Below are 20,925 nucleotides of genomic sequence, written 5' to 3'. Positions count from 1 at the left end.
ATTTTAAAGGCCATTTAAATACTGGTAGTTTTCAAAGGCATGTCTTCCTTCAACATAGACTTTCTGGGGATGGAGAAGTGGCTTAGTGGTTAAGTGCTTACTGTTCTACCAGAGGAGGAGTTTGTTTCTCAGCACCCACATGAAGTGGCTCACAAATGCCTGCAATACCTAGGAATAATACAACTCTCCCCTGTTCGCTATAAATCTTTGAACATGCACACACATACACACTTACACACAGATATACACACTCACACATGCATGAACACACATGCAATACACACTCACATGCATGCATGTGCACATACACACAAACGTATGCATGTAGGCACACTTGTACATGCACACACACACACATACTTCATGCTCACTACAGATCTAAGAATCCCACTGCACACTGGACATCTGGATATCTAAAAGACAATCCTGGGTCTAGGGCTGTAGCTAAAGGGTGATAACACTTATCTAATAGATGTGAAACCCTTGCCCACCAATACTGCTGAAAGAAAAATATCTCCAACTTTAATGTGGGACGAGAAGTTAGAAGTTGGGACTCAGTGCATTACTCTCCCAAGGCGTGTTTGAGAACAAAAAGAAAAGTCTAGAAGGATGTTAGATGCTGAGAGTCAGGTTAGCACAAACAGTCCTGGCAAAACAGCATCGCCCACAACCAATCAAGCAATCGTAGAGCCACAAGGCCAGGAAACCTCACCTGAGCAGCTGCGGCATGGAGGCCTTCTCCCTCAGTGGGTAGTCACAGCCCTTGCTACTTCACCAAAAACAAGGACACACCGGAGTCCTGGTCATAACCAAAACTGGAATCCAGAACTCTGGAGGCTTTGGTCTGTTAACCTCTTCTTCATTAAAAATCCCAGTTTCAGGGCTGGGGATATGACTCAGTGGTAGAGAGTTTTCCAGAATGTACAAGGTTAAGCACACTGACTGCTCTTCCAGAGGTCCTGAGTTCAAATGCCAGCAACCACATGGTGGCTCACAACCATCTGTAAGGAGATCTGACTCCCTCTTCTGGAGTGTCTGAAGACAGCTACAGTGTACTTCCATATAATAAATAAATACATATTTTAAAAAAAGACTCTGTCTCAAAAAAAAAAAGCAAAAAACAAACAAACAAAACAAAAAACAGTCAAAGTCTCAGTTGCATGGGGATTTCCATCTTCTTCCAACTAGTTTAGAAGACCTTCAGAACTAAGAGACCTGGCCATGGAGCTGCAGGGATCCTGGCCACCAGAGGGCGCTGTATCCTTCCTAGTCCCTGCCTGTTCCAAACCTGGAGGCTGTGTGTTCTTGAGAAGATCCAAAAAGATGCACCCAGGCCCATGCCTTTCTGTGGAGCAAGAAAGGTCCTTGGAAGCCTTTCCTGTCGGCCGGCAGATGGCCAGGAGCCGTCGAAGTGCCATTCTCTTTCCTTCATTGCACCTTTGCAAGCCTTCCTTCATCTGATCATATCAACTCCGTGCAGGTTCTGAGGGCAGGCACAATAGGGGCACAGTATATCACAGGGTGGAAAGTGCTATGGGGAAAACAAAGTAGGTTAAAGGACTAGGGTATGATACAGGTATGGTATCATGGAACTGCTGTTTTAAATATTTAAAATGTCTTTGTTTATTCTATTTGTCTGTCTGCATGTATAATCTACGCACCATGTACATGCCTGGTACACAGGGAAGCCAGCAGAGGGTGTCTGAAACCCCCTGGAATTAGAATTACAAATGGTTGTGAGCCACCATGTGGGTTCTGAGAATCAAACCTGGGTCCTTTGAAAGATCCGCTGGTGCTCTTAACTGCTGTGCCATCTCTCCAGTGGGGACTGCTGTTCCAGATGGGGTGCTCGGAGAAGACCCCAGGAGGAGGCAGTATTCAAACAGAGAAAAAAAAAATAAGGCTTTTAGATCCCTACAGAAAAAAAAATAGTTGGGCTGGAGAGATGGCTCAGTGGTTAAGAGCACTGACTGCAGCGGGGTGTGGTGGCACATGCCTGTAATCCCAGCACTCGGGAGGCAGGGGCAGGTGGATTTCTGAGTTTGAGGCCAGCCTGGTCTACAGAGTGAGTTTCAGGACAGCCAGGGATACACAGAGAAACCGTGTCTCAAAAAAAAAAAAAAAAGAAAGAAAGAAAGAAAAGAAAAGAAAAGAAAAAAGAAAGAAAAGAAAAAGAAAAAGAAGAAAAAGAAAAGAAGAAGAAGAAGAAGAAGAAGAAGAAGAAGAAGAAGAAGAAGAAGAAGAAGAAGAAGAAAAAGAAGAAGAAGAGCACTGACTGCTCTTCTGAAGGTCCTGAGTTCAACTCCCAGCAACCCCATGATGGCTCACAACCATCTGTAATGGAATCTGATGCCCTCCTCTGGTGTGTCTGAAGAGAGTGACAGTGTACTCATATATAGAAAATAAACAAGTAAATGTTTTTTAAAAAAGAAAAAAAAAGTGTTTGAAGATAAAGAAATTGTGAAATGCAAAGGGGCCCTAAGGCGAGAATATACTTGGGGGTGTAGAACCAGGGCCAGAGTGGGCTAAGTGGAGTGGGCGAGTGTGAAAGAGCTCTGCCAGTTTTATTTCTTTTTCATGTCTTAGAGAGTCAGACTTAACATCTTCCCCAAGAAGCTAAGCATAACCTCCTCCTTTCCCTTATTTTTATTGTATTTCTTTTCTTTTCTTTCTTTTTTCTCCTTTTACTTATTTTGAAGCAGGGTCTCATTAAATGGCCTAGGCTGGCCTTGAACATGTAACCCCCCTTTTCCCCAGTAGCTGGAATTACACAGGCCCTGTGCTGCCAGGCCCAACACTTGACCCAGTTTCTTAGTCTTGGGTAGGTCTTAAGGATTTTAGTTTTATTTTAAATCGAGTGTGAGCCCACTGGAATGCTAAAAAGATGAAGTGTGATCTCTGTTTTAAGAATATCACATCCGCAACGGCAAGAAGACTGGGGGGTGGGGTGGGGGGAGGCAAGGGTGATAGCGGGGCGGTCAGCAAGGAGGCTCGTAGGTGTTGAAGCATTCGATGGAGGTGAAACAGCAGCAAGAGTTAGCTGCTGCTGTTCAAGCCAGTCTACACAAGGAGACCTTATTTTATGTGTATGGGTGAAACAGCAGCAAGGGTTAGCTGTGAGAACATCGGGAGATGATGTAGATGAGAAGAGACATATAATTTCATAGGTTCTGCGGAACCAACCAGGTGAATGATGTCATTGGCTGAGACCAGGAAGGAGTGAGAAGAAAGCACAAACTTGGATTGTTTGAGAAACCTTCCTGGCAGACACGTAGACAAGGTATACATTATTGGTGTCTGCAGTTCTTGAGGAAAGAGCTCGGGCTGACCATTTTCAGTGTTATTGAAAGCCAAAGGAGAGTAAGGGCTCTTAAGGTGTGAGTTTCATGACCAAATGGCCAAAGACTGGAGGCCGATGAAGTGTTATAGAGGGAAGGAAGCCTTGAAGCTAGAAAGATTGGGATTTTAGATGAGGAAGCTGCTGGGCTTGGTATGATCTCAGCCCTCCGGAGGGAAGAGCTGGAAGATCTGGGAACCCATGCAAGTTCAAGCCAGTCTACCCAAGGAGACCTTATTTTATGCGTATGGGCGTTTTCCCTGCATGCATATGTGCGCTATGTGTGCACCAGATGCCTAGAGAGGTCAGAAGAAGGCGCTGTATCTGGGGGGGTGGGGGTGGGAAGAAGAAGATAGAAATGAAGGAATGGAAAAAGAAAAAACCCCTGATCAACCTGGTGTAGACCAGCATTCCTGTCAGAACAGGATGAAACCTGAAGGCTGCAGCTGACTTAATTGAGGTCATAGAAGACCTGGAGAAAGAGTCAATAGTATAGGGGACGAGGGACAAAGAGGGAAACGTGATGGAGACAGAAGCATAGCAGATAGCTAAAGAGGGTGGTTTTGTTTTTTTGGTTTTTTTTTTTCTTCAGTTTTTCGAGACACGGTTTCTCTGTGTAGCCTTGGCTGTCCTGGAACTCACTACATAGATCAGTCAGTCTGGCCTTGAACTCAGAGACCCACCTGAAGAGGATTTCTTCAAGGATGACAACTCCCATAAGAATTTATGTACTTGGGACAATGATGGGGAAGAGGGGGTGTGATGATGGGGGGGCTGGGCAAGGGGAGGCTGTGCACCTCTCTACTGACTCAAACATTCAGGAGAGCTCAGCTTTTCCTTCTGCCCACCCTTGGCTAAGACCGAGGCTAAAGCAGGGGCTCTGAGAACACTCCGTGGCAGCCCCTTCCATCCCAACCGCATTGGAAGAACTGTGTACTCTGGACTGGGGTTAAATGGGAAACAATCCATTCCAATAGTGGTTCTGGGGGCTCTGGGTGGAAGTCCCATGGCTGTGGACTCTACTTACACCGTCAGACAACAAGTGGCGCTAAGCCCGCCCCCGTTGGCTCTTACTATGTATGTATTTACTTGTTTGTTATATCCTGCAAGCCTTTGGTTGGGTTTGGTGTTGAGGACTGAAACAAGGGCCTCCAGAGAGCTTAGCTACTGAGCTCCACCACTAAGCTACATCCCGAACACCAGGAAGCCTAACTTGAAACTACCCTATCTCGCTTCTCCAGTTCCTAGAGAATCTGAAATCTGATGATGCTGACAATATTGACCTCTAACAGTATCCCTAACAGAAAAGTGTTACCATGCCATTTTCCTCTACAAGAGAATACGGTGAGAGATCAATCAACTCTGGGGTTTCAAACGGATGCTTTCCTCCACTCCGCCAGTGGGAGGCGCAAGGGGCTTGGGCGAGAGCCTGAAGCGGGGCACAGGCTGGGCAGCGACCCGACTGGCGAGGGTAAGTGCCCGATCTCACCTTCCCTCTCCTGGAGACTCAGGGTTTTTTGACTGGGTGGGGCCTCCCACCGACCCCGGGATGTCCACTCGTTTGGCCTGGGGAGGGCGTGGCCTAGGGCTCCGCCCCCTTCCGCGGGCTCAAAAGGCGCGGCGTCCGCGGAGGCGGGGTCAGAGCGCAGCGGCGGATCCCATCGCTGCTCCCGGAGGCTGCCAGGCAGCGGCCCAGGCGGGCACTCAGGTACCGGCGTCCGCGAGGGGGTTCCTGGCCTGCACCCTACGGGGTCCTATGGCCCGCTGAGGCGCTGGGGAGGGCGTGGGTGGTCGTGAAGAGTGCCAGATTCCCTCGGCTGGCTTCGGCCGCAGCCTCCGCCCCCGCCTTCCTGCGGCGAAGTGGGGCTGATTGGCGCCTGCGCCACTGTGTGCGGTGGGGACGCGGCCAAGCGCGGGGCTGGGGCGGGAGACGAAGGGAAACAGAGTCATGTTGGCAAGGGAGCATCGTGCGTGGGTGGCACCACTTTCTCTGGCTTCCAGAAAGGATCCCCTCTCTGGCCGTGCGTAAGGGACACGGCCCCCGTCGCTCTCTACAGGACCAGTACCCCGTTTTTCTTTTCCCCTTTCAGAGACCAGGGGTCCCGCCCTGACCACCAGCAGCCTCGACCTGTCCCAAAATGGCTAGGACCCGCTCCAGCGTCCTCCTTCTCCACCCCTCCCCCTCATATCCCGAGCCCCTAACGTGCTCCCTCCTCGGGCTCTCTACAGTGTCAGCTTACACGCCTTATATAGTCCGAGCAGGCTCCGGCGGCGGCCTGCCTGCCGGGACCCGGGGAAGGAGGGGGAGCTGGCCCCTGACTCACCCCGCCACCCTCCTGAGATTCCAGGTTAGCTTGGGCAAAGCAGTGCCAATTAGCCCCACAGCCAACCCCTGGAAGAGAAAAGCACCTGAGCTCGGAGAGGCCTCTCCAGGCCCTCCCGGTGGCAGGGGGCAGGGTGGGGAACCACCTTGTCTGTTGTCTGTGAGAGGTCGGCCTGCCAGGAGCCCAGCCAAGCCAGCTGAGATACCTGCCTCCCAGTGCCTGTGTGTGTTGAGCGTCCGCCCGTGCCTTCTTGGTGCCTGGCCAACGCTAGTGCCCAGATCTGGACCTGCCTGCCAATTTGCATTGCAGACACTTTCTCTTCTTCCTCACAGGAGCAGGCACGATGGATTCCTTCAAGGTGGTGCTGGAAGGGCCAGCCCCTTGGGGCTTCCGTCTGCAAGGGGGCAAGGACTTCAATGTGCCCCTCTCTATCTCTCGGGTGAGCCTAGGTGGGGGAACAAACTCCCCAAGGGTTCTTGGGTGCTCAGGTTTCCAGAGGATCATGGGAGGAAACAGCAGGAGCAAGCCAGGACCAATAAGGCAGGAGTATCCAGGTCCAAATGGACACTTAACTACCAGGACTCCCAACTAGGTGGAGAGTAGAGAGGCACTCCCAACTTCCCTACTTTGACATGGTATTTGATGCTCTCCCACCAAGCCATCTGTGAGTGACAAGGGGGAGCCTGTTCCTTCGGTATTGGAGGCTGATGTCTCCAAGAAGTATCTTACTTAGCTAGGAGAGCAGCCTGTGGAGCCAGGTCCCCAGCAGGATGTAACTTTAATTCCAGTTATTCAAGGAATAGCAGTTGTCATCCTGTTTCCCCAAGTGACAGAGCTTGGTGGGCTGGAGGAGCCCATTCAGTAAGTCCACTGCAGAGCAAGGGTTTGAACTGAGGCACAAAAACGGCTTGTACTCTCTGTACGGTCAAGGCCAACGGGGAACTCTTCCCGCCCTGTGTGAGGACTGAGTCCCAGTCAGCTGGCTCTAGTCAGGCTGTGTGGCCTTTGACCCCAAGCCTAGGTGTAGTGAGGCTGGCCTGTAGAATTCCTGTTCCCATTCCTCAGTCCACCCTGGTGAGGAGGGTGGAGCTGGGAACTGACTCCTCCCTGAGGCAGGGGGATTACCTTATAAGCCCAAGAATGCGGGCCCCAGTTGGGATGGCCAGCAGTGGCTAGTCAACAGAGCCCAAGAGGGCTGGCCTAAGTCTAGGCCCCTTACCTGGCCCTCAGTCATTGGTGTCAGTAGGACTCAAAGCAAACTTTGTGCCCAGCCTTCCAGCTTGGTATCTCTGACTGGCCTAGGGGGTCAAAAAGGGGGCAGGGACTTCCTTCCCTGATATCCGCCTGCCTAGAGAGGCCCACCCAGCCACTGTGTAGGCAGGCAGCTGCTGGCAGGAAGCCCAGGGCAAGCCCAGCCCAAAGGGGCCTGAGAATTTCCAGGCACTGCCCAGCCTGAGTAGGGTATCAAGGCTGGTTCTCTCTGTGGGAGCCAGACATGGTGGACAGGGCAGGCAGGCATGCATGCTGTGTTCTTCCCAGAATCCTTCTCTGGAATTGCTTTGGAATCTGCTCCAACCAGCAGGATGACTAAGGGCTATCTAGACCCTTCCCCCACGCGTACATCCTACGGGTTTCTTCCTCCCCTCTGGGAAAGTGCTGGCCAGTGTAGTGTAGGTCTTAAGTTTTCTTCATTGGTAAGGAAGGCCCTGCAGATGTTGCCTTTTGGGGGCACTCTGCTGGCCCCTGCTGGCCCCTGGCCTCCTTTGTCAGCAGCTTTAACCTGTGGGTGGGGCCACCCGCTGAGTCCTGCCCTGGAGTGAGTTAGGCCCTGATGGGTGGGGTGGTCTTTTCTAAATTGGGCCAGCCCGCTATCCCTCCCCTGACCCCAGAGTGGAGGGAGGAAGGAGGGGCTAGGGCTGGCTGTGGGCCCAGGCCTGGAAGATGAGGTAATGTCTGGGATTTGGGGGTTGGGCTGCTCAGTGGAGCTCCCAGGCTGACTCACCCACACCCATAACACTGTCCAGTCCCCTGGCTTTTCCCCTCCTTAATCTCACTAGCCTCTCTTTCCCTGTGGTGCTCTGACCACCAGCTTAGCCCTCACATTTTGAGTACCCCACGAGAGAAGTGGTCCCTCATGTCTCCACCCCTTTTCAGGGAGCCAGTGGCTCCTCCTCCCAGGACCCCCCACCTTGGTCTTGCCCCACACCTCTCAGGAAGCAGCCTGTATAGGAAGGAGTGGCTAACCCAGGTCTCCATGTGCTGACTCACCATGCCTGTGACTAGGTCATTTCCCTTTTACAGTGTCACTTCCCCGTCCCCATTATTAGGGGCTCTTTGGAGTGAAACAAAGGTGAGAGGGGACATACAGACCCCAAACAGCCACGGAATGAGGGGGCATCTTGCCTTGAGCTGCCAGTCCTTCTGCCTAGCCTGCCTGAGTGTTAGCATCACACGTATACCATGCCTGGCACCCCAGAGTCTTGTTTTGCTTCCCCTGATTTTATCTAATTAATTAATTTTACTAGTTTTTTGAGGCAGGGTCTCTCTGTGTAGTCTTGACCACTCTGGAATTCACTACGCAGACCAGGCTGGGTTTGAACTCACAAAAATCCACCTGCCTCTGCCTCCCCAGTGCTGGGTGTAGGCCATACATCTGGCTATCCCAGCGTCTTTACTGGGTGTGTTGGTCTCTCGTTTGTGCCCTATTGTAGTGGAGCCTTCCAGTCAGGCCCAAATCCTGGCTGCACCCCTTGCTAGCTGGAGACCGAGTTCAGGTGATCTGTAATTCAGTTTTTTTCTGAGTGTGAACAGGGTGTATCCCCAGACTCCTGCAAGGGTGTTGGAAGATTTGGTGTCGAGCCTAGGTGTTCTGTGAGATTCTATTCTTACCGTATGTTATCAGGTAAAGAAGGCTGTGACTCACCAGCTCTCTCCTCTGCTAACTTCCCTTTCAGGCACAAAATAAAGCTGTCAGGTCCAGCTCCCCATTCTGTACCAGAGTTGACAGTGTCTGCATGAGGTCCCTCTGTCCCTGACATCTCTAGAAGCCCTCATCTTCTCTGTCTGCTTCAGTACACATTGCATTAGCTCACCTGAGGAGCCTTCTGGGACCTTGGGCATCCTGCTCCCCGCTTTTCCTACTACCTGTCAAGTGTAAATGCTTTGTGTGGTATCAGATGGTCGAGTGGCCCTGTGGTTTCAGACCTGTGGTGAACCACCATGCCCCCAATCCCTTTGGCTTTGAGTTGGGAATTTCTGGTTTGTGTGGCAAATGGTGGAATGATAGCCAGCGGCACTGGCTGATTCCTGGTAAGCCGTAAGCCTTGGTCACCAAAGCTAAAAAAATAAAAGTGAGAGTACATTCGTGAAGACATTCAGTGCCCGGGAGAGGAGCCAGGACTTGGCCTTGATGGGGGTGGGGGGCAGTAGCGGTTCTCAGATAGGAGACATTTAACAGGATATAGGTGACCCCGATCAATTCGTAGCCCAGTTTCAGCAACACGGGTAGGTGGCTGTCTTGGGAGGGCAGGCTGGTGGGTAAAACAGCCTATTGAGGCCTCAGAAAACATAGCTGTCAAAGGCTATGGTCCTAGCCTGCGAGTGTGGGCTCTAACCTGAAGGTGGCTGTTTACCAACAGCATCTGGACTGTGAGGGAGTGTGCAGCTTGGTTATGCACCCATGGACCTCTGACCATTCTTCTCTACAGCTCACGCCCGGAGGCAAAGCTGCACAGGCCGGTGTGGCTGTGGGAGACTGGGTACTGAATATTGACGGTGAGAACGCGGGCAGCCTCACGCACATCGAAGCCCAGAACAAGATCCGCGCCTGTGGGGAGCGCCTCAGCCTGGGTCTTAGCAGGTACAGGTGCTGACAGGCAGAAGGGGTGTGGATAGCCTCTGGTCTCTTACCTGCTGTGACTGCGTCTCTCTTCTTCTCCAGAGCCCAGCCTGTTCAGAGCAAACCACAGAAGGTAGGTTATACAGGAGATGTCCTGGCTGAGAGAGGGAGGGGCTTAGCCTGGGCTAACCTACCACCCCTGGCCCAGCCTTGGGACCCTCTCTCTGGCTAAGGGCAGACGCCAGAACAGGCAGGGTCTGGGGAACATGAGAGTGGAGCTAGGAGCTGCCGCACGGTCCGGGCGCCACACGTGCCTGCCTGCCTATCTGTCTGCCTGCTTCTTCCCACAAGCCTGTGCTGTGTGTGCCTACCCACCCTTGGTCACCCTTGGTCCAGAGCGGGTTGAATTCATCACTTCCCAATGGGCCCCTTGAAGTCGTAGTTACTACCCCTTCATCCTAGCCTCTGGCCAGATGTGTAAGAGTGGGCCGGACCTGTCACTGTTCTTGGTGGTGGTGACTCCGCTCCCACCTCAGCCTCAACTCCCACCCACCCACCCACCCTGCCCGGCTCTGTCTCTGCCCAGGCCCTGACCCCTCCCGCCGACCCCCCGAGGTACACTTTTGCACCAAGCGCCTCCCTCAACAAGACGGCCCGGCCCTTCGGGGCACCCCCACCTACTGACAGCACCCTGCGGCAGAATGGGTATGTCAGCCCCTGCCCATCCACTCCAACCTCTGCACACTGTCTGGTCCTTTCACAAGCACACACACAAGCTGCCTGCTACCGCTCAGTCTGTGCCGGACCCCAGCCCCTTAACCGTGTGGCAGCAACCCCTGGCGGCCGGGTGGGGCTACTGCTCTTCCACAGGCTCTGCCCTGCTGAGCAGCCTGGGGTTAGCCTGTGCTGTGGGCCAGCTGAGTCTCACAAACTCGTTGCTACCTCGCCTCCCTCTCCACCACTCTGATTCCCCCTGTCATTCTTCTCCTGTGTCTGTCCCTTTATCTGTCTATCTGTCTGTTTCCTTCACAGGTGCAGACCTCTGACAAGTTAGTGAGCCCTCTCTTCCTGTCACTTTCCTCCCTTTTGGCACTCTGGGTGGTGGCCCCTCCCTGTCCTGCCTGTCCTGACCTCCTCTGATTTACCCACCTACCCAGCCAAACCCTTTGCCTCACCCTCCTACCCCCCAACCCCCTGCTGTCACCAGAACCCGTGCACATCACGTCCTGGGAGGGGCAGCCCCTGGTGCCCACAGAACCAGAGGTTCTGAGCTCTGCCCTTCCCATAGACAGTTGCTCAGACAGCCGGTCCCCGATGCCAGCAAGCAGCGGCTGATGGAGGATACCGAAGACTGGCGGCCGCGGCCGGGGACAGGCCAGTCCCGCTCCTTCCGCATCCTTGCCCACCTCACGGGCACAGAGTTCAGTAAGTGCTGGCCCAGGACAGGGCAGACTCTCCTGACCTCAGCCTGGGCCTGACTTTGCCAGGACTCATGGCTGGGGTGGCCCTTGTTTCTCTTGGTCAATGCCTGCCTCTGTCCTCTCAGTGCAAGACCCGGATGAGGAATTCATGAAGAAGTCAAGGTAAAAGCTTGGGCGCTAACCCCTCTCCCTAACCTCCCACTTCTTCCTTTCCAGCCACCAGCCCTCGGCTGCTCCTGGCCATCCCCTGCCAGAGCTCTCTTCTGTCCCTTCCTCCTTTCCTTCCCTCCATCCTCCCTGCCTCCCTTCCATCTCTCCTTCCTTCCACTTCCTCCTCCTCCTCCTCTCTCTCTTTCTCTGCCCCTCAGGGAAAAGTATGTCCTGGAGCTACAGAGCCCACGCTATACACGTCTCCGGGACTGGCACCACCAGCGCTCTGCCCACGTGCTCAACGTGCAGTCATAGCCTGGCCTTCCCAGCCTGCTGCCCTCTGCTTCCTTTCTCTGTTACTCACTCCAGGGCACCCCACGGGTGCCTCCAGCTCTTGCCTACCACTTTCATGTCCCTGGCCTGAACCTCCTACCGGCCCGGTCCTGGCAGCCCTCCTGGCACAGGGCCTGGCTTCATCTGACACTGCCTTCCTTCTTGGCCCTGTGGTACTACTGTCTGCCAGGTCTGCACTGCCTTTGAGCATGGAAATAAACATTCTCGGCCCTGCTTCCTTTGCCTCTGTCTCCCATCTTTTGGGTCTGGTTATGTTTTGGGTTTGGGATGCTAAATGGTTTAGACATGGTATAGGTCCCGCAGCTTGTTTCTCAGTGGGAGGGAGAAGCTAACCAAGATGGCTCTGCCTTACCCATGGTTCTCTTGGATAAGAGGAGACCCAAAGTCTGCCCTAGGAGCCGGAGCACACTCTGCTACTACACTCTACAGCAGCCCAGATAGCTGTACCCTACTTAGGGGAAGCACCCCTTCCTACCCCTACCCCAGAGGGACCTGGAATCCATCCCAGCAGCTCCCAGTGCACTCACGCATCACCCATGGGGACAGTACAGCTGAAGTTACGGGGTGGGACCATGCCCAAAGCCTCAGCCAGGCAGGGCCTTGAATGGCAGATCTTACAGCCAGGTGCCCAGGACAGAAGCCCCAGCCCCAGCCTCAACTATACCCCAGGAATCCTGGCCTGGTAAGATTTGGGGCTGAAGAAGGGTGGGTAGCCTCCATGGTCATAGGGTGGTGGGCTTTTAAGGCTACCCTGGGTTCTACCCTCTACCCTTTGGGCTCCCTGAGTACCCCTCTGGATCTACTTTCTTTGGCTGTCAGGCCCCACCACTCCCAGCCCCACCAGCCGCCCACCCTGGGCTGTGGATCCTGCATTTGCTGAGCGCTATGCCCCAGACAAAACCAGCACAGTGCTGACCCGGCACAGCCAGCCAGCCACACCCACGCCTCTGCAGAACCGCACCTCCATAGTGCAGGCCGCAGCTGGAGGGGGCACAGGAGGGGGCAGCAACAACGGCAAGACTCCTGTATGCCACCAGTGCCACAAGATCATCCGGTAAGTGTTCCCTTCTAGTGCTGATCTTTCCTGCCTTGCAGCCTGGCCCTGGCCTGTCTTACATACTTATCCTACCTCCGCTGCTTTCTGAGAGTTAAGGATTTGATTGAAGCAGGGAGGGATATAGCCTGGATCCTTAGATCTTTTTAAATTTATATATATATGTGTGTGTGTGTGTGTATATACAAATACATATACATATATATATAGTACATGGGTGTTTCTTCTGGATGTGTATCTGCACCACTTGCACGCCTGGTGCCCACAGACACCAAGACAGGGTGTTGGATTCCCCTGGAGTTGGATGGCATTTAGATGGCTGCGAGCCTTCATGTGGGTGCTAGGAATCAAACCTGGGTCCTGTAGAAGAGCAGCCAGTGTTCCTCAGCTGCTCAGCCATCTCTGCAGCCCCCATCCTCAGGCTCTTAATCCTGCACTGCCTACCATACTCACACCCATGTATAGCAGGGAAAGCGGGAAGGTGCCAGCAGCACCCTGACGCCGCGTCTGTCGCTTTGCCACTCTGAGTAAAGGAGGGCCTCCCTCTCTGCTGCTTCCTCCTCATGCCTAGTCTCTGCTGAGCCTCTGCTCTCGGAGCCGATAGGCCACAGGTACCTCCCTCTGTGCACTGCTTCCTGGAACCCAGACAAGTCACATAGCCCCTCAGAGTCAGATTCTAGAACCTTCCTAGTTGTTGGCCCTGGCCCTGGCCCTGGCCTGCTTTGGGCTCCAGTCAGCTCTCAGGCAGAGAGGATTTGTAGAACATGCCCTTCTGACACCCCTGTTTAATCTAGGACCTACAGACTCCTGCTCAGGCCGAATGGAACAGGCAAGCAGGACAGAGTTCACCAGGGTCTCTTCAGCTGTTTTATTTTCACATTGGGCAGTAGTCCCCCAGGGGTGTCTTGGTAGACTCAAGCTATCAACTTCCACCCAAACCAGGGTGCCTCCATCATCAAGAACATATTGGTCCATCTTGCTATATGAAAAGCAAGTCTTATAAGAACAAATGTCTTCTCCCGAAGGCAGGAGATGCCACTTCTGTCTTCCTCCTGGATCCCCTGCCTCATTTGCATATATTCCCTCTCTTTGCAGCGGCCGCTACCTGGTAGCACTGGGCCACGCATACCATCCCGAGGAGTTTGTGTGCAGCCAGTGTGGAAAGGTCCTGGAAGAGGGTGGCTTCTTCGAGGAGAAGGGAGCTATCTTTTGCCCCTCCTGCTATGATGTGCGCTATGCACCCAACTGTGCCAAATGCAAGAAGAAGATCACTGGAGTGAGTGGGGCTGGCAGGTGGGCAGGAGGGCTGGAGGGACAGGTGGGCCACCAGGTGGGCAGGAGGGCAGGTGGACCAGATAGGCAGGTGGACCAGGTGGGCAGGAGAGGCAGGTCGGCCAGGTGGGCAAGAGAGCCAGATTGGCCAGAGGGGGAGGAGAGGGCCATAGGAGAAAGTGAAACGTCAGTAGTGTTCAGCAGTTGAGCAGCTGTCAGATGTGAAGCTCTCAGCAGGAATCTCCAGGACCCTAAGCAGCCTAACTGCGGAGACTCTAGCTCAGTGGCAGAGCACTGGTGTAACATGCACAAGGCCCTGGTCTGTTTCTGAACAGCCTCATCAGCCATGGTGGCTTTGACTTCTAATCTCAGCACTCAGAGAGCAGGAGGATTGTGAGTGACAGGCCAGCGAAAACATTCTATAATGACTTCACTTTGTATCAGGCAGTCAGGCAGGATACTCTTTTTTTTTTTTTTGCTTCTTCTAGATGGGGTTTCTCTGTGTAGCCCTGGCTATCCTGGAACTTGCTCTGTAGACCAGGCTGGACTTGAACTCACAGAGATCCTCCTTCCTCTGCCTTTTAAGTACTGGGATTAAAGGCATGCACCACCACTGCCCCACTGGCCAGTATACTCTTAAAAGATACCCCCACCCCCCACTCTCTCTCCCTTCCTTTCTCTCTTTGGGTGTATTTAGTTTATGTGTATCGAGTGTCTTGCCTGCACATATGTATGTGCACCCCACTCATAACTGGTACTCTGAGGTCAGAAGACAGTGTCCCCTGGAATTGGAATCACAGACAGTTGTGACTTACCATGTGAGTCTCAGGCCTTCTTAACCACTGAGCCATCTCTCCTGCCCGAGACCAAACTCTTATTAAAAAAAAAGCTTAGGTAGAGGAATTGAGCTGGCTCCAGTGACAGGAGGTGCTGACTCCAGGTGCCACTGAGCCTGGCACCATGATCTCCTGGGTTTGCCTGTCTTCACCTTTGTCTACTTCCTTCATTCCCAGCATGCTTTTCTCTGGAAAATGGCAAGAATATTACCACTGTGCCTCCAAGGTTCCGTTTTACCGGGTTAGCTCCCTAGGAGCGAAAACACCTCAGTCCACTCCATACCTGGTGATCCCAGCACTGACGCTTACTGGCTTAGCTTGAGTCACATAATCATCTCTGAGAAGTACCATGTGGCTGATTGGATGGGGCTGGGGTATGCCCTCCCCTGTAGCTGTCAGGAAGGTGACTCTCCGTCCTGTCAAACATTGACAGGTAGCTTCGAGCTCCAGCTGAACCAGTGACCATGGACAAATGGTGACCTCAAATAAAAGCAGGATGGCAGTACCCTCAAGAAGGGAAGTGGTCATGGAGGGCTGTGCCCACTGGGACTGCATTTGGCTGCCATAACAGTGGAGACATGGCCAATAGAAACGGGCTTATTTATTTCAGGCCAAAGAATTCCTGAGCTAGAATGGTATTCCAGGGTGCCCGATAGCAAGTAATGCCTGTCAGATGGCCACTGAGGCCCAGCAGGGGAGGGAAGAGATAAACAGCGTAGAGGCGTAATGTGTGCTAGGGACCCAGTGCAGGGCCTTACATTGTAAGGTTTTTCATTTGAACCCAAAAGATATAAACTGGCTTCCATTATTGTCTCAAACTGCAATACATTTACCACGGGCTATATGGGAAGCAGGAAAACCCAGTGTTCTTATCACTCTAGCTGGCCGGGGGTGGGGTGGGGTGTCGGTTCCAGAGCCCCATGGATACTGGTGCTCGAGTTCTGTATCTAGAGTGGCATTATAGTCACATGTAACCGGTGCATATCCTCTGTGCTTCAGTCTGTCTCTAGATCATTCAGAATCCCCAATCAGATATAGATAGTTGGTGCCCTGGATTGTGTAGGGAATAATGACAAGAGCTGGAAGTCTACGTCTGTTTGGTGCAGGCACAAATACTTGTTGATTCATGGTGGATCAAAGCCGCAGATGCCAGGCCCGAGGGTTCTGAGGGCCTCTTGTGCTCCACAGTTGAGCTTGCAGCTGCCCATGGAAATAGAAAGCTGTCTGAAAAGCCACAAGCAGCCGGCCCGGTGTCTACTGCTTCCACTGTACAAAGCCGAGACTGCAGATCACTTGACAGGACTCATGGGTGGCAAAGGCAGAAATCCAAACTAAAACACCGATGCAAACTGCTCTTCCCTCAGAGGCTAAACACAGCCCAGCACCGGATTTTCTCTGCACAGCTGGCCTTGAGGCTGCATCTGGGTAGGCAGCAGGAAGTTCAAACCTGGTAGCCAGGTCTAGCCTGTGACCTGAGAGGACCCTGCTCCCAAGTACTCTCCCTGTAGGAAAGAGACTTTGCAGGTGTCAAAGGCTTGGAGGGACGGGGACACTGAACAGTTTGACAACCTGAGTGGGCTGCTATTCTATACAGTAGACACTCAGGCCCAGGAAGGGGAAGAAACTTTCTAATATGTGTGTGTGTGTGCGTGCTAAGAATATAAAGCTGAGCTGGGCAGTGGTGGCGCACGCCTTTAATCCTAGCACTTGGGAGGCAAAGACAGGTGGATTTCTGATTTCGAGGCCAGCCTGGTCTACAGAGTAAGTTCTAGGACAGCCAGGGCTATACAGAGAAACCCTGTCTCGAAAAAAAAAACAAAAACAAAACACCAAGAGTATACAGCCGAGCCCAGGCCCGCTGTCTGTTCCTAACGTGAGCTCTCTGGCTACCGAGGCAAGGCTGTTAGGTGTAGCCAGAGTCCGCAGTGTGACTCCCGGATTAGTAAGAAGGAGAGAGAGCTCTTTCTACAGCTCCATAGAGAAGTGGACGGCCTGGGACTGGATAGTAGACTGAGGCTCCTTCATCTGTTGTCCAGACATTTTCAATATGTGTTCGTAGTCCAGGGTTGCCTCTGCCAAGATGTCGACAGTCCAGCTAGCCCTAAGTCATAAGGGGAAGAGGGGACAGGTGGCACCCGTCTTTCAAGGGTGATGTCACTTAGCCCTTCTGCTTCCATCCTGCTGGTCAGAACCCACTCTTTAGCCACACCTCGCTGCAAGGGAGGCTGGGACGTATCCCCTTTATTCTGGGTGGTCGCAGAGATGGGGTTCATCTGAAAGGAAAAAAACACACACCCCAGGGATAAAAGTCTGCTCTCACCAGTCTTTCAGGAGTTCTCATACGGGGCCTTTCTGCCCAGAAGTCCCTTGAAAATACGCCCTGCTTCTGGCTCCATTTTGTCAGTAAGCTCTGGTCCCTTTACCACAGCACTTTGTGTACTCCTAGCATTGCTTCCACCACCCTGCCTCCACTGAGACTCAACTGTCACTTCCTCAAGGACCTCCTCAGAACCTCTTCATCCCCCCCTTTTTTTTTTCTTTTTTTATAATTGTGCACACTTGAATGAATGCAAGCATCCGTGGAAGCCAGATAATGTGTCAGGTACCCCGGAGCTGGAGTTACAGGTTGCCTAAAATGGATGCTAGATACTGAACTTCAAGCTCCTTCAAAAAAATACATCCATCTTTCCAGTCCCAGGAATTCCCTTCTATTTCATTCATTCATTCATTCATTCAATACCTTTTTATTGTATTCTATTCTATTCATTCATTCAATCACTCACTTTTGTTGAGACAGGATTTCTCTGTGTAGCCCTGGCTCTCCTGGAACTCACTCTGTAGACTAGGCTGGCCTCGAACTCAGAGATCCCTCTCTGCCTCTCGGTGCCCTACCACCACCACCCCACACCTTCTCAGTCCCTACCCTTCCCATCAGGCCTCACTGCAGTTCACTCACCGTATCTTCATCCCCTGGCCTGCCTTGCTTCCCTGGGCATGGATGCCATGAGCCAAGGGCAGGTCTGTTTGACTTAAGCGCTGTGTCCATCAGCGTCGAGAGTGGTCAGTAAACACTTGAACAGAAGTGTGGAAGTGGCCTTGAGAGGAAGGCAAACGCACGTGGGAATTCCCTCAGAGAAGGATAAACGCCAAAGAAGAGTGGTTTGCATCCCAGGTAGCACTTGAGGGAGGTGTGAGGTAAGACGGAGGAGTTAGGAGCTGAAGGCAGGTCAGATGACCTTCAGAAAGCTGCTGTTGGGGCTGTGGGGGAGGGGAACTATAGCCAGGATCATCCCTAGAGCTAAGATGTCCCCTGGAATTATATTTGGCATAGCCACGCTTGTATTTCTGAGTCGGTTAGCATCCTTTACAAACCTGACCTAGGTGTGGGTGGGTGGTACAGTGCTTGCCTAGCATCTATGAGGTCCTAGGTTTTTGTCTCTGGCACCAAGAAAAACAAAAAACCTGTCAGAACAAGTAATCGCCAAGTGAGACAGGCTCCACTTGGGCCTACTGAATAGCCCACCTGGCACTTAAAAGAACCTGGGTCCCTAACTGCAAACCTGAACTATTGGGTTCAGATACTTAATTCCTATTATCGGTAGCCAGGCTCTACAAGAGGATAAAGCTGTTGCCACATGCCTCATACAGTCTCTGGCCCTGGTGAACTTGGTTGTTCCAGGAATGGCCAGTTTTCCCCCAGGGAGAGTTCATCTCCTGGGCCTCTGCTTCCTCCAGTGGAGCCAAGTCCACTGGGGACCCACTATTGGAACAGATTCATCTATAGAGCACTTGATGTCTCTTCTATATCTAGGAAGGATCGCGGGGGTAGGGAGACAGGGATCTGGGAGGGCAGTGGCTTAAAGTGTTCACTGCTGTCAGAGTGGGCCCTGTGGAGAAAGTGGCAGCTACACAGAAACTTAAGTCACAGCTGGGAAGACAGGGAGGAGAGGAGCTGTCTGGGCTGACAGAGAGCCGGGCTGTAGCTCCAACACGGGTGTGTTTGGTGTGACAGAGTCAACATGTGAGTGTCCAGGGGAGGGGGGGACAGGACAGGTCTGCTGACTGCTGGGTCCTGCATGGGCTAGTTTATAAGTCCGCCTCTTCATAAGTTACATAGGCCAAGTTTGAACTCTGTACCCAGCAGGCCTGTAAGCTCTCACCCGGCTGGATGTGTCTTGAAGGAGGACCCTTCAGTACTTACTGATGAAGGGTGTGGGAGAAAGGGGAGTTTGGAGTCATGGTAGCACATACCTAAAAACACAGCAAATGGAGACAGGAGCATCAGCTTCAGGGGTTCAAAGCCAGCCAGAGCTACAAGAAGCTACCTATAAAAAAAAAAAAAAAAAAAAAAAAAAAAAAAAAAGAGGAGGCGGTAGGTTTTGGTCTGAGCATACAAAGGACTTGACGTTTGAGATGGGGGGGCGGGGTCTTGGAAACATTCAAGTCTGAGACCTGATGCTAGGGATGGACCTTGGGAGTTCCAGGTGAGGCTCTGGGAGCTGTCCTATGAAGATGTAATATTTTACAGCAGTGGGAGGGGCCACGTCAGCCTTCCTGTGTTTTGGGGGATGGGCTGAGCCTGATGTGACTCTGGCCCATTCCAGGAGATCATGCATGCTCTGAAGATGACCTGGCACGTCCATTGCTTCACCTGTGCTGCCTGCAAAACGCCAATTCGCAACAGAGCCTTTTACATGGAAGAAGGGGCCCCCTACTGCGAGCGAGGTGTGCGGTTGCCCAGAGAAGGCAAGGAGGGGCTGGGGGTGGGGGGAGGTCACGTGAGGATACAGACCCTCTCTTCTGTCCCCATTACCAGACTATGAGAAGATGTTTGGCACAAAATGTCGAGGCTGTGACTTCAAGATTGATGCTGGAGACCGCTTCCTGGAAGCGCTGGGCTTCAGCTGGCATGACACATGCTTTGTTTGCGCAGTAAGCACCTCCCTCCCCTCTCCCCTCCTCCCCCAGTGCCCTCTGTTCCTTACTACCCCACTCCCAGCTCCTGCCGCCTGTGGGATGCGGGAGAGCTTGGGAAAGGGTCTCTCCCATTCTGCCCGGCCTGTGTGACTGGACCTTCATTGTTGCCCTCAGATATGTCAGATCAACTTGGAAGGAAAGACCTTCTACTCCAAGAAGGACAAGCCCCTCTGCAAGAGCCACGCCTTCTCTCACGTATGAGTACCTCACGAGATTGCCACCCTACTCCGCCGAAAGGGTGGAAAACTAGAGAGATCACCCTCGACCTGCCTGGGTAGGGCTGGCAGTAGCTGTCCCAGCCTCAGCTCCTGGCCCGGTCCTGGGGTTCCCTCTTCACAGTCCCCGTTCCCACACTTCCTCCACCATCACTCACTCACTGGTGCTGGCCTAGCCCCAGTTCACTCTGGTGCCACAATAAACCTGTATCTAGCTGTGTGCTCTGTGCCTCCCCGCTTTGCATCCGGAATGGTGGGACTTGAGACAGGAGGAGGATGAGGGTTAAGATGGTGCTTGGGGCCGAGCCTTTTCATCCTCCTGGGGATGTGGAAGCTGCAGGATCCCTGAGATGAAGTGCAGTGTGGAGCCTGTGTCCTGGGCTTACTGCTGCCCACAGATGTGAAGGCAGCCACTGGTGGGAGTTAGGGGTGGAGGTGGGATGTGGCTGCCAGGTGAGACACGGCATCATCTGTGCGGCATCTGCCTTCCACCATCCACACCTAGAGAACTAGAACGGAGGGAAGATCAAGCTGGGAGGGAGGGAGCCTGGAGTGCTAGGCTCAAGCCCTAGATGGGGATCTGCAATGTCCCTGGGACAGTGTGGACACAGAGAGGTGCCCAGGAAAGGCAGTGTTGGAGAGAGGACCCAGGGACGAGCCCCAGCATCCTTTGACAATGTTGCTAGGTATCTTATTACAAACCAGAGGCTGCCTACTCGTCCTACTCATGCCATGTTCCCATCCACCTCGCCAGGTGGCTGCGAGTCTTTTTTTTTTTTTTTTAAGAGGTATTTTTATGTATGAGTGTTTTGCCCATATGCATGTATGTATGTACACCATTTGCATACTTGGTGCCCATGGAGGGTAGGAGACCATCGTCGTCGTCATTAGAGTCTCTGGAGCTCTAGATTGTTGTGAGCCACCGTGGTGGAGTCCAGACCTCAGACCTCTGCAAGGGCAAGGGCAAGGGCTCTTGAGCTCTGAGCCTTCTTGCCAGCTGTTTGTTGTTTGTTTTTGAGACAGGGTGTCTCTCTGTAGTCCTGGCTGTCCTAGGGCTCAGTCTGTAGACTAAGATGGCCTCCAGCTCCCTGAGACCCCCCTGCCTCTCCCTTTGGAGTACTGAGATTAAAGGCCTGCAGCACACCGA

The 20,925-nt window shown here is 52.9% G+C and overlaps 1 protein-coding gene and 1 non-coding gene across 11 annotated transcripts; both read left to right on the top strand.

Annotated features, from left to right (window-relative positions):
* Positions 1–4,938: 4,938 nt before the first annotated feature.
* On the top strand, positions 4,939–20,925 carry Pdlim7 (PDZ and LIM domain 7). 10 transcript variants are annotated; one of them, XM_006517345.3, is made up of 14 exons: positions 4,992–5,045; positions 5,994–6,100; positions 9,369–9,520; positions 9,602–9,632; positions 10,086–10,204; positions 10,532–10,548; positions 10,788–10,924; positions 11,046–11,082; positions 12,045–12,106; positions 12,244–12,478; positions 13,574–13,754; positions 19,191–19,311; positions 19,403–19,518; positions 19,678–20,000. In XM_006517345.3, exons 7-14 carry the CDS (start codon positions 10,834–10,836, stop codon positions 19,762–19,764), a joined length of 930 nt encoding a protein of 309 aa, XP_006517408.1. In that variant the 5' UTR covers positions 4,992–5,045; positions 5,994–6,100; positions 9,369–9,520; positions 9,602–9,632; positions 10,086–10,204; positions 10,532–10,548; positions 10,788–10,833; the 3' UTR covers positions 19,765–20,000. The 10 variants fall into 10 exon arrangements, 9 of the variants coding, with proteins under 9 accessions (XP_006517407.1, XP_006517412.1, NP_001107560.1 ...); XM_006517344.3 differs by lacking the exon at positions 10,086–10,204 and having other exon boundaries at positions 4,939–5,045; NM_001114088.2 differs by lacking the exon at positions 10,532–10,548 and having other exon boundaries at positions 4,966–5,045; positions 19,678–20,925.
* Mir6945 (microRNA 6945) lies at positions 10,720–10,787 on the top strand. Its single transcript, NR_105910.1, has one exon. It is a non-coding gene; the product is annotated as a microRNA 6945 (primary transcript).

This window comes from Mus musculus, chromosome 13 (assembly GCF_000001635.26).
Source record: "Mus musculus strain C57BL/6J chromosome 13, GRCm38.p6 C57BL/6J".
NCBI lineage: Eukaryota > Metazoa > Chordata > Mammalia > Rodentia > Muridae > Mus > Mus musculus.
Note: the sequence above shows the minus strand (reverse complement) of the source record. Positions and strands in the feature narration are given on the sequence as shown.

Excerpts from the sequence above, each read along its gene's own strand:
- Pdlim7 (NM_001114088.2), top strand. The coding sequence starts at position 6,005 with ATGGATTCCTTCAAGGTGGTGCTGGAAGGGCCAGCCCCTTGGGGCTTC. Across the intron at positions 10,925-11,045 it reads CCTCACGGGCACAGAGTTCA|TGCAAGACCCGGATGAGGAA; the intron begins GTAAGTGCTGGC and ends CTGTCCTCTCAG. Across the intron at positions 12,107-12,243 it reads ACCCCAGGAATCCTGGCCTG|GCCCCACCACTCCCAGCCCC; the intron begins GTAAGATTTGGG and ends TTTGGCTGTCAG.